General features: G+C 35.2%; 1 protein-coding gene and 1 long non-coding RNA gene across 3 annotated transcripts in view; both read right to left on the reverse strand.

Annotated features, from left to right (window-relative positions):
- Window positions 1-1911: 1911 nt before the first annotated feature.
- Window positions 1912-5126, reverse strand: LOC120344176 (importin-11-like). Its single transcript, XM_039413285.2, has one exon. The coding sequence runs from the start codon at window positions 5095-5097 to the stop codon at window positions 2143-2145; it is 2955 nt and encodes a 984-aa protein (XP_039269219.2). The 5' UTR covers window positions 5098-5126; the 3' UTR covers window positions 1912-2142.
- Window positions 5127-11443: 6317 nt separating this feature from the next.
- LOC144422777 (uncharacterized) overlaps window positions 11444-13137 on the reverse strand; it is a 124100-nt gene continuing 122406 nt past the window's right edge. Inside the window, exons 2-4 of one of the 2 annotated variants that reach the window (XR_013475388.1) lie at window positions 12752-12964; window positions 12335-12457; window positions 11444-11912 (exon numbers count right to left, since the gene is read on the reverse strand). This is a non-coding gene — a long non-coding RNA (uncharacterized LOC144422777). Of the gene's footprint in view, window positions 11913-11962; window positions 12458-12751; window positions 12965-13137 lie in introns of those variants that run through there. The other variant, XR_013475387.1, reaches the window with a different exon arrangement.

Genomic DNA, 13137 nt, shown 5'->3' on the forward strand with positions numbered 1-13137 from the left:
TCGCTACAAAATATTAAAGCTAAATAATTACTTTATTATTATTGAACATACCCTCATATTTTGCACGAAAACGAAAAGCTACTACTGACAATGCTCCTTGAAAACATTTTCTCAGATTAACATTTATATTTCAATTCCTTTAGTTTGTCAGTACATGCCAGTCTTCATCTTATCTTGCATTATAATATTGAATGAAGTTATGTCGTCCATGTTCATAACGTCCGTGTTTATCACTCGATAAAAGCCTAAATTTAATTGCAAAGTTCCATTGCTGCTAAAATATCTCACATAATCTGCTACAATAGTGTATACGTACGTCGACTACGTTGAAACATCACAAGACATTAGATTCGTAACAGGTCAAATATTCTTCTCGAAACTTATATTCAATTAACTTGTATTTTTACTAATATCGTTATTTGGAAAAAGTATGTCATTCCCGATCGATTATTATTAACCATGTGAAAACATTTATATCATGTTCTCGTTTTTTGTGGATAAATGATGAATAAGATATTGACTTCAAAATATATCTGTGTATTGCTAACAACTGATGGGTTTTAGTAGTAGAATACAGACCAGCGTTGTTTTATGAAGATCATGCGAAGCGTTATTTCATCCTTGCTCGTAAAAGGGCATGGCGATTTTATTTCAACCTATGGAATGGGCTGCATAAACTGAAAGTTGAGCTACATATGCCATGCATTTTACTTCCGATTTTCGAGTGAGGTATATATAACCACCAATTGTAAAATCATTCGTTTGCATCTCATGTTATCAACAAGGAAATATTTTATTGATATCGAAACAGCCATTTCCTTGTCGACCTAAAATCGCCCTTTATGTATTATCAAGAGCGCAGAACAAAATCGTTACGTGTCTACCCCAACGCCTATACACAAGGTTAAGAGTGGATATGTACTATAAACAGCGGTTTCCAACCTTTCTATCCTGGCGGACCGGTAAAATTAGATTAAATGTACTCGCGGACCGGCAAAAATTGAAATGGCCGGAACAGAAAAGAATAACATATTTTTGCGTAATATATTGCAATGTCGGGCACTCAATATGCTTCTAGACAAAAAAGCACACTTTAAAACATTTCACACGGGGAAAAACTATCAAATAATGTGGCGACAAAAATTAAAAAAAAGGGTGAAACATAAAATATAACATATATTTGCGTAATGAGATCTCTGCGGCCCATGCTTTTTTGCGCGTCTCGTGACCACCTGTGGGGTCGCAACAAGTTCATATCTTACTGGAATATTATACTGTTCTTGACTGTTTTCTGATTTAAATAAGGAGATATGTATTACGTTTTATATGGATGGTCATATTAATCAGGAAAGGCACGCAGAAAAGAAAAAAGCATGCGTGCAGATTTTTAGGCTTCTTAATTTTGCGAGATTTGATGGAGCGCATTCACGATGAATCGGAGCCGAAAAAGCGAAGAGTGTGAATGATCGGCGCCAAGATGTCGCGTAAGACGGTGCCAACATGTCGCGAAAGACGTCGCAATATGACGGTGGAAGAGAATTGCGTAATGAGCCAACGCAACTTTGTAAAGTGATTGAGACGGCATAAAAACAACGAAATTTCTCGCGAACCGGCAAAAAAGCTTTGCGGACCGGTACCGGCGGTTGGGAACCACTGCTATAAAAAACTATAGCCGTTGTAACTGATTAAGTAAAATTAGAACTTTTTTGAGGTTTAGAAACAATCACGCATTCAGACTATGCATAGGTGTTTGTCACATAAAGAATTTTATGTTGCAAGCTGTCGACGATTTGCCATTGGCCTGGCAGTATTTGATTTACCGTATTATAATTTATACATATCAAAAGGGTGTGTATGGCGAATATTCGTGTTTTAGGCCAGTATGGTCTTGTGCATACATCCAGTCTTCAGTATTTATAATTACTAATTCTTTTATTTTGCGAGACGAATAAACATACATACATGACAAAAGGTCTGTCGAAAAGGTGGCGTTGAAGGCAGTGTTGCGATTATTCGACATGCTGTGATTGTAAAACACTCATTGGCAGTGACTTACCAAAAAATAATAACTGTAAAACATACCATTTCACTGACTTTTGTAATAAATCTCGTTCACAAACAGCATGATTACGGTATAAATTTTTAAGACAAAAATGATTGCAATTCACTAACAGTTTGTGAATCAACGGTGGACATTAAATTTATGAAAAACTGTTCAGCAAAACTGACTTTTAGAAAGTTAAATTTTTGTGAAGCAAATTGTGGTAATGATGTATTAGTAACAATGCTAGACTTTCGCAAAAGTCTTTTTCGCTTATCGTGTGCACATTCTTCCTGTTCTTGTTTAGTCTCAAAAACATCTTGATCTGCATCATTAACAAGTGAGTCTACTTGATGCTCATCACACACATCATACAAAACTTGAACCAGCACGCAAACAATGTCTGCAAAACATTCAGCAATAAATGGAAAATCGGTCAGTGCAGACAAAGTAGATATCAATGCTAAAGCTGATAATTTCTTCTTGTCGATATCAACAATGGCATCCATATTTTCACACCAAACTTTAAGAAAACCTTGGGCCACTTCAGCAAAATTTTCACCACTTTCAGTGCTTATTAATTGAATGAGCTGCCAAAATTGACCAGGGTTTACAAGCAAAATATGTGCAACAAGAGTTAAATTAGCTGAAAGTAAGATGGAATCTTTCTCATGAAAACTATTCCTTATAATATCTTTACAGTATTGCATGCATGGTAGAGTTGCATCCTTTGGCATGACTTGAAAAACAGTAAGAACTAAATTGCTCATTAGCACTAAGCATTCATTCCTTACATCAGTAGCAATATTAATAAAGCTTTTTCCGATTATAGAACCATACTTTGCAATCAGATTATCTCGGAATAGTATTACATAAGCTTCAATTATGAGAAAACATGTTTTTATCGTCTCTGAACTGTATTCCAGAAGACCCAGGACATTGGGAAAAATATTAAACAATCCTGCATTCGGTTCCCCACAATTTTGCAAAGCAGCAAGCCATAGATCCAGACCATCTTCTAAAAGATAAATATGACTTTTATTGTTTAAGTCTGTACTTTCTTGAACAAGGGGTAATGTAAGATGGCTTACAGATGAACTGTTTTCTTTCAGTGCATAAATGAATTGGGACATTGTGCTCATGATTGCACATTTAAGCATATCATGATTATCTCTAACTGCATGCTCCCATACAGGTGGGATGATGTTAGAAATTTTCTGCTCATAAGGTAACACAAGAGGACCCAATCGTTCAATGAGGAAAGCGAAAACATTCAAAACTCTCATCTTGGTATCACAATTTTCAGCGTCACTTAATAAGTTATACAGTCCCTCAAAACAAGAATCTTGGTGTTCTTTAAACAGGGAAATATCAAACTCAAAATCGTCGAGTAAAAATTGTATTGTTGATGAAGCAGTTAACCGTACTGCCATATCAAATGTTCTATTCAATGAAGACACGACAAATCCATACAAAATTGGACGTAGTTCATCAGACGGTTTCACTTCAGCCCATTGTGAAATGAGCCACAACACACGCCTATGTAGAAGTTTACTATGGCTGTCTGACTGTATGGATTTTATTTCCGGTAGCAATTTATTAACCAGCCATTCCTCAAAATTTATGATATCCAGCACCTCATATACTCCAAGGCCTATCATGTAATACACAGCCTCCTTTCGGAGCATACATTCAAGGGGTGATGAACAACCGTCAAACAAAGATTGAAGAATTGGATTGTTCTCAGAAATTGCTGTCGATACACTGTGAATATCAATGTCTTGTATGGCTCGAAGCATGCTCAAAAGTGAAGGAACTAAAATATCTGGAAATTTTTTCAATAGTGTTAATGCAAGTATTTCAGCAGATGGCCTCAAGTTGAATTTCCAACATTCTCCAACTTCTTCATTACAAAAGTTTTCAGCGTCTTCTTCCCAGAATGCCAAATCCTCCTCTCCAAGAGGAAGATATCGCAACACAAGAAAATGGAATAGCTTTTCAAGTTGAGCTGCAATGTTATTTGTTTCTGGTCTATCACTTGAAAATGTTTCGATGAATGAGGAGTTGTCCAATATACATTTACAAGTGTTCATGCATTTCACTATAAACTTTCTCCCATTGTCATCATTCGAAGAATGAGATTCCAGTATATATGTATGGATTTGATTACAAAGAACACCCATAACTCTTTGCGCACCCAGCTGATATGACTCTGTACCAATTAGCAATAATGACTGCAACATTTTAACAATAGATATCGCAGTTTTAAAACAATTTTCATGAATATCCAAAGAACTTATACATGATTTCAGCATTTCAATAGTTTCAAAAAGATTCTTCAAAATACTATTCAATAATATTTCAATGCTTTCCATATTATATTCCTGAATCATATATCGAACCATCTTAGTCAATGAGCAAAGATTATCAGTTAAATTTTTAACAACTGAAATATCTAGTTTCTGTGAGTCAAGGATCGCAGCTTTGGTAGAAGAATGATTAGTCATCCAATACTGAAATACATCTTGAAATATTGATTTACATAAATCATGAAATACTTTTTTAGCATGAGGCAAACGCTTTGAGGAAATCATTTTTAACACATGTTTCAACGTCAGGATACATCTACTTTGATGGAGCAAATTTTTCGATGATGATATTCCAAGCATTAAAATAGGGATCAAGTCGTTCCATTCACCGGGATAATCAAATCTTGCAATCTTGGCGATGACAACTGCAGACTGAACTGCTATTTGATTAATAGGTTCTTCCATGCATTGAAGTAAATTAGATTTAATCTTAGCTTTATTTTCAGATGTGATAGATCCAGATGCATATGATCTCCAGTACTTATCAATCCCATTTTTTAAATAAACAACTGCAATCCACCGGACAGTCCACTCAATACCAGTTGTATGAGCTATTTGGCTTAGTATAATATAAAATGTTTCATCACATTCATGTGATTGTAACCAATCTTCAGCCGGTTTCAGAACGGCAGGGTTTTGGTCTGTGGCACATTTGAGAGCATGAATTAATTCATCAGTGTTAGGCATATTTATCTGAAATTTAAAAATAAGCTGATTAGTTTTCCCTGTCCTGTCCTGTTTACACCACATAATATTGTAATACATAACCTTGTTCAACTTTCAATCTAATGTAGAAATTAATCATATTATACGGTCGATGGCGATGGGTCTGTCATTGTCCAAGTCGGTACAGGTACAGTGAGTACAAAGACTTTTCGTTCTACAAATATCCCCGACTGCCCGACCACAATGGGGTTTGAGTTAAATAATGCTTGATAGTTGGCCCTTATGGTTTACACCATAGTTCTGTAGTTACCTCACAATCATTGTCAGATTGTGGGGTAACTATGTTTACATGTTTAAAATTATCATTTTTATTAAAAGTATTTAACCACGTGCTGCTCCGGGATACTGATACCGGTAGCTAATTTCAGCCCAGTCTATCGCTTCTTGGAAAATATACCGCATTGGATAGGATAGGATGGACAATAAAGTTACCGTATTTCATTCACTACTAATTTTTGGAACAAACAAAGCAAAGCAGGCAAACTCCTCAACCCGCAACGGGGCCAACTAAGGGCCAACTATCTTAGCATTATTGCAGAGAGAGAGAGAGAGAGAGAGATTTATTTCGTCAACCAGAAAAAAAACAGTCATAATAATAAATAAATAGTGGCTATAAAAAAGTACGCTTTTTTCGGTGTAGACTGGAAGGAGCGATACGACCATGCGGTCATCGAAGTCAGCCCCCTCCAAGTTTACGCTGATAAATTCACAGTAAAATAAGATTATTAGAAATGGTTGAAGTTCACGACACAAAATTTGAAAAAACAAACAAAAAAATGAAGTAAATAAAAGTAATTAATTTTTTTTCCGTGAAATCAATTTTTAAATGATGAGATTTGAAAGTGAGGAGTAAGACCCACAAATTAAAAAAACAATTTTGGCTATTGGACTACTATACTAACAAAAACGTACTTGGGTATTTTGAATTACTGATTACCGCAAAGCCACAAGGACAGGGCAATATTTAGAACAATGCTTGAATTCTGTCTGAGCGAAAGAAGTATTATTACTCTTATTGGACACATGAGTGGACCTAAGGACCTGCGTGGGCAAAAATTTCGGCCTTGCTCGAAGTTGGAAAGAGTAGGTAGGCTACTAGGCAGATTAGTAATTTGTTGATTTCGGGTAAACAGTAGCAACGCCGATTTATGTAGTTATTAATCTTATGTCCAATGAGTTGTTTTTCGAAAACTCGGTAAACCGTGGTTAACCCTTTCCATGCGATTTTTATTTTTGGACACGTAGTGGACATAACGATCGTTTCAATATTATGTTGTTGTTGTTCTTGTTGTTCTTGTTTTTTGACACGTTTTTAAAAAGTCGCTTTTCTCTTCGAATACTGGACCAATTGCTTTGAAATTTTCAGTGGTTGAAGATTAATTTTTTCGCTAGAAGGCTATTACTTTTGTTTATTCTTAAATTTTATATGAATCCTATGAGATATGATATTTCATACAAAATTTCGCGGTATTTATTTTTACTCATGGGAACACTGTTTTACACTTATTTCAAGCGGTTTCGCGATCGATTGTCTTGCTCAGTACTACAGCTACTGTAGGTCGGTACTGGTAAGTTGCCATACCGGTGCCGTAACGCAGTGAAATTGACTTATTCCTTCCGCGGTATTACTAATGCTGCAATGCAAGTTTTATAGCCTATCGTATGCGGAACGGAATATCAGACCTACAGGTTCGGTACCGTACCGGTACTGGTAGCTCAGTACGTAAGTACGATACTGGTACTGGTGCGGCTGGTGCCGGTACCGGTGTCTTACCACAATGAAATTACCGTAACTTATTCTTTCACGGTCCTACCAGTGCAGTAATGCAAGCGTTGTAGCACTTGTAGCCTACTATATTTGTTTATTTTGATGAGAGTCTACTGGAAACAACATAAAATTTGAAAGGGAAGAATTGTTCTGTGATCAATTATCTGTCCTAAAGTGTAAATAACATAAAATTTGCAAGGGAACAACTGTTCTGTGATCAATTACCGTATATGGCCTACAGTGTACAGGTAAGATGCTGGCTGACTGCTAACCGGTACTGGTAGCTCAGTACGTAAGTACGATACTGGTACTGGTGCCGGTACCGGGGTCTTACCACAATGAAATTACCGTAACTTATTCTTTCACGGTCCTACCAGTGCAGTAAGGCAAGCGTTGTAGCACTTGTAGCCTACTATATTTGTTTATTTTGATGAGAGTCTACTGGAAACAACATAAAATTTGAAAGGGAAGAATTGTTCTGTGATCAATTATCTGTCCTAAAGTGTAAACAACATAAAATTTGCAAGGGAACAACTGTTCTGTGATCAATTACCGTATATGGCCTACAGTGTACAGGTAAGATGCTGCCTGACTGCTAACTCAGTACCGGTACCGCTTGACACGTTTTTAAAAAGTCGCTTTTCTCTTCGAATACTGGACCAATTGCTTTGAAATTTTTAGTGGTTAAAGATAAAAATTTTCTCCAGAAGGCTATTACTTCTTTTTTCGCTATGACGTCATCAAAATTATGTGACTCTACGTGTCCATATATTTGAGCATAGCTCTCTTGTTTATTAAATAATCGTAATTGCTACGCCGATTTTATGCATTTGTACCCCCACAACTAATCGATCGACTAACGAAAAATTAATGATCCTCTGCTGCCCACTGACGGCTCGTTGGAAAGCTCATTTAAAGAGCTCGCAATAAAAGTTTTTTTTAAAGTGGTGGTCTGAGTCACAAACCGGATAAGGCATTTTTTTCTTGGGAGTTGAAACTTCAAACCGTGATAAAAAATAGAAATATTCGCTAAATCCTTTACTGTTACCGCTTCGTGGTTGGCAAACAATAGTATAATATTGCTGTAGCAATTTCGTGATCCAACTCAAAATACTTTGGTAGATGGAAGGGATAATATGTCTTCTATTACCACCCAAAAAACACCGAAATTTGCATAAATTTCAAAAACACTCCCTCGTTCCGCCGCAAATAAAATTTCCGTCGTAAACGAAAGCGAGTTTTACCGTCGCTTATGTTAATCTCGAAGAAGACTTCTTATCAATAAACTAAAACCCAGAAAAACTAGACCAACAGTTTGCGACCGATTGCTAAATAAAACAGTGGAGTACATCAACGTACCCGCCGCTATCTAGCGACTTTTGTCGTGGGTACGTATACGTTAAGGGTGTTAACTTAAGGGTTAACGACTAATCGGTGATATTTAATCATTATTAATAACTAATCTGAACGTGAAATTGGTAGCCTACCGGTATACGTTTTTATTCATTCATAACCATGTAAAAATCTAATATACGGTACATTTACAAAAAAGTTACAAAAAATCGTTAATCACTGGTGAAGGAAGTTACAAAGAGAAACTGCAGAGGTTATCGAGCTGTGGACACTCCATGGTGCATTGCTGTTATTAAAATGGAAAATAATAGAACTGGATTTGCATACATTACGAGAAAAATACGGATAGGCGGGCATTGGCATTTCAATATTGAAAGAATGTTGTTCGAATTGGACACAGATAGTGACAAAAATTAATATTATAAGCAGGCAGATTATTCAAAATTTGTATGACATATTTTTGACCTCAACCCCCATTCTAAAAATTTAGCTAATATGCATAATACAAAGCACCAATAGATACTGAAAACGGCACTATATGAATAACAGAAATAAAAAAAAATAATATGTTCGTTATCTATTCATAGCCATTGAAAAGATGAATCTTCAATCGTTGACTGAATATTACAAGTATAATAGGTATAAGTTTATTTCGACTTCATAATCAGCAATAGACGATAAAATACCATATAAAAATAAAAGTAACTGATTATAGAATCGGGGGAGCGAACAAAACCTCGAGTAAGGTTTGAAACGTACAGATTTTAGATGGAAAGGTATTGATAAAAAAAGTAGTACGTGTTCGCTCATCCAACAGTAAAAAAAACTAATTAAGGCACGCACGCACGCACACACACACAATCATCGAGACATGATCGTGTCGGAAGTGAAAAAAGCGAGACTTGAAATCAATTAAATTACTCAGTAAAAAGAAAAATATACAAACAAATGAAAAAAAAAATTGAATAAATTCTTTTGCCACACCAAATTTATAATTTTATGAGGATTGCTATATTGGATACCGAATTAGTCAACAAGAGTAATGTACTGTGGATAGAAAAGTATTCCTCAAATGATCTCGTCAAGCTGATTACAATTGGAGTCACCTAGTGCCAAATTGCCCAATCAGAATTGCCAAGTTGGATCTATGAAGAGGTGGGCTAGACCTGCTTCACTCATCAAATAGAAGCCAGATAACGTCCAAATTATTTTAAATACTATTAATCAATAACAGTACCGATAATCATAAATAAAATTAACTAGGGCGGTATGATACAGAGGTGGGAAATTGGTTAAGGGAATATATAGGGTGTTAAAGGTTCAAAGGTTGACTGAATATTACAAGCGATTTTCCTTTAATGTACGACGGTGCGAAATCAATCATTTAATGAAGATAATACAATACCATTTTATTTTGATCTCACGTCTATAACACAGAGCAAAAAACAGACAACACTTATCGTAAAATTGGCAAAACCTAGAGAAAGGGCTCTGATATATATGCTGTAACTGGCGCTTGTGTACATTCATCCACGCCCACAAGGGTCAAAGAACACATCACAAATAGATGTGAATAAATAGAGAATAATCCTATAAATAGCACAAATAACAAATAAACATGATAATAAAAAATATCATAATCACACGAAACTCATTTGTAAATAGGTTGGGATATTGACAAAACAATAAATAATTTTTTATTATTGCTGAATTCAAATTCAAAAACAAAAAGACTGTTTTATAGTCAACCACTTTCCGGTAAGCATAGAATTTTGTCTGTGCACGACCATAACACCAAATACTGGTGAACTTCAACTAAAGCTGGCCCGTTGCCCGAATTTTTGTGGTCAAAATCGTTCAGTATTTTATCTGGAAGTGCATTTAATATTACGCCTTCTTTTTGGAACACAAAACAGTCGTCGCGGTAATAATATTTGAAGACAATTTCTAACACAGATAGATTTTTATTTTGATTCATTCGCAAAAAAATTAAACAATACACAAAAAAGAGGAAAGTAAAGAATCTGGAAAGTGAACAAAACCTAAAAATAACGTGTTAAACACGTTCACTCACCGAGGAAGAAAGAAACCAAATCACAACAAACAAATATGAATATAAACGGTTGGTCATTATTCAGGTGTCTAACTTCATAATCAAATAACGTTAAATTATTTACAAACAAAATAATGAACTGAATAGCGGCTGTGCATGTGATGAGTGAGGCGGCATGTAAACAACCAATCGAACAAATTATTTCTAGATAAAAATGGACAAACCTAATTAACCTATGCTATCCACAGCAATTTACTATTAATGCAAAATTTGTGCTTGCATATTGAATATAATCAGTTCAAGTGAAGGCTTGATGGGAGATAAGCTAATGCGCAACGTAGCATTGACACTCAACACATTGTGGTTTTGGCTCAAAGTCATATCCTGTTCTCATGAAACCACATTTGATGTAATCAGAGTCATATTTTCTCTCTAACTTTTCGTTTCCTTCGTTACCGTTTCTTTTTAAAAAAATATCCATTTTGTGATTTACAAGAATTAAACAAAGTTACTGTGTTTAAATAATGTATATTAAAGTAGGCCGCGAGCCGAGGCCCTGAAAAACGCCTAGAAAGTGAGTTTCGTAGCGCACATCAGGTAACTACCTGAAAATGATTTTAAAATGTTCCTTAGAAATTTAGTAACAAATATTGCCTTGTTCCCACTTCCAAAAGTTGCACGTTTTACGGAAAAGACGCTTTTACTACAAGAAATATGTGCTACGATCTGTCCTATATTCTCTGCATTTTCGGCAAGGAACAATGACTTCTGCATGACGTAACAATTGAATTAAACCAGCTGTTAGCGAGCGGATGAATATTAGTTATTACTGCTCGACCTTGCGCTGAGTTGGGCAGGCTTTCCATAGCCCTGTTTAGTTATTATTAGTTAAGTTATGCTAAGACGTTGTTGAAAAATGTATAAGTAAATTATTAAACACTTGTAGATCCTTACCACGGATATGGGCCGTGAGACGAAACCATGAAAACGCCCAGAAAATGAGTTTCGTAGCGCACATCTGGTAACTAAATAAATTCTTCAGTTTTGTGTGAAAACGAACATAATGAACGCATTACAGCTTGTTCCACAATCCTGGGGCGAAAGCTCGAAAGCAGCGACACCAACAACGCTGATTCACATTTGAGAATAAATTTTATGTAATAACCACAAGCAGTTTACAACAAGAACAGCATAAAAAGCTACATCCATTTTATAGAAGCTATCAAACGTATTTATTTTTAAGCAATGAAGTCACAAATTAACATCGTGAGCACGAAAACACAAATAAATCAGTTATTTCTCACTTTGAAATTTACCGCAAAAGTCAAGAAAATTAAATGAATGTACAATATGTACATAACATAGTGAACAGAAATATTACAATTTACAATTAATCTTTTTTTAGTTTATGTGGTTATGTATTTGAACAAAGGCAATAATATTTCTAGAAACAGGACTACGACACTAACAAATGTCCGAAAAAAAAAAAAATGTATGATACTTATTAAATCAACTGTAATATCTAATTCACTTTCTTCTGAATTGTTTTCGAAATCCACTATCTCAAAAATCGACTTTTCCTCTATAGGTGTACTGTGATTTCTGCAGTCAATACAAAAACAAAAATCTGTGCAATTTAAGTTGATTTTGGCACACTTTTATAAATTATTTTTGACTATTTTTCTTTGCAGTTTGCCAACTCAAGAACTGATTTGAGGGCCACATGCTTCTTCAGTGAATCATTGTTGGGTGGAGAGTATAATCCTTATGTTTGACAGTGTTAAATAGACGTGCCCTGGTATCATTTACATTATTCATATCCTCTTCAAATTCCTCAGCTTTATTTATTAATACCTCGTTAACCTCAAAAGATCTTCATAGTCGAGGGAAAAAAATGAATTGAAAATCTCAATGAAGTCTCCAACATGAATTTGATGGGCAGTTCCAATTGCAGAAAAGTGCTAAAGTATTTCAATATGAATAGCCCATCTAAGCTGTTTGCAACTATTATGATTCTCATATACCTTTAAGCTTCAAGACTTCTTGTTTAATCCATTTTATAGCACTGATAGCAGCAGGGATCAGAGCCTGCGTTAGGTCGGATTGGTGGAACATTGCCGTTTTCTTTTGTAGTACAGTACCGGTATCTAAAATAAGGAAGAAAATAATATTTGGAGCAGCATGATTTTAAAAATACCCCTAAATACTAACTAATACCTTGAATACATAATGCATTTTATCTGATGTACTAAATGAGCGTATATACTGTATATATGCTCATTGCATGTTCTACAGTCCAGCAGTGTTTGCATACCATTACTAGACTATATCTACACTAAATTTTGATATATCACAGTCTGAAATGTCCTATGACAGTATGAGTATGGACTATAGACTATATTTTGAAACATCAACTGTTTGTCTACCACTTCATTTCTCACCTCTCAATCGTTTCCAATGCTACCTTTCTTTCCACTCCGGCATAACTTATCATTGCTTCCCAGGTTCTTGTCGACTCTATGAATTTAGATTTAGACCAACCGACATTAGTAAAATTGATTAATTTCTTCTCTTTCACACAACCATGCATTACAGAAACAGCCATTCATTTCTATTTCCAAATATGCTGTGGCCTATATAGTAGTATAAGTCTGCTGAATAGTCAAGAAGAGTCATTAAATTAATCATAAACATTTCATGCAAGCCAGAAAATATCGTTGTTTGTGACATATTATTCTAGGTCTAGCCTTCCTTGGAGTTACCGCACCGTACCTATTTAACAACGTCTTATGAGCTAGTACTCAACTAAAATTGCTATTTATGGTAA

This window comes from Styela clava, chromosome 5, assembly GCF_964204865.1.
Source record: "Styela clava chromosome 5, kaStyClav1.hap1.2, whole genome shotgun sequence".
NCBI lineage: Eukaryota > Metazoa > Chordata > Ascidiacea > Stolidobranchia > Styelidae > Styela > Styela clava.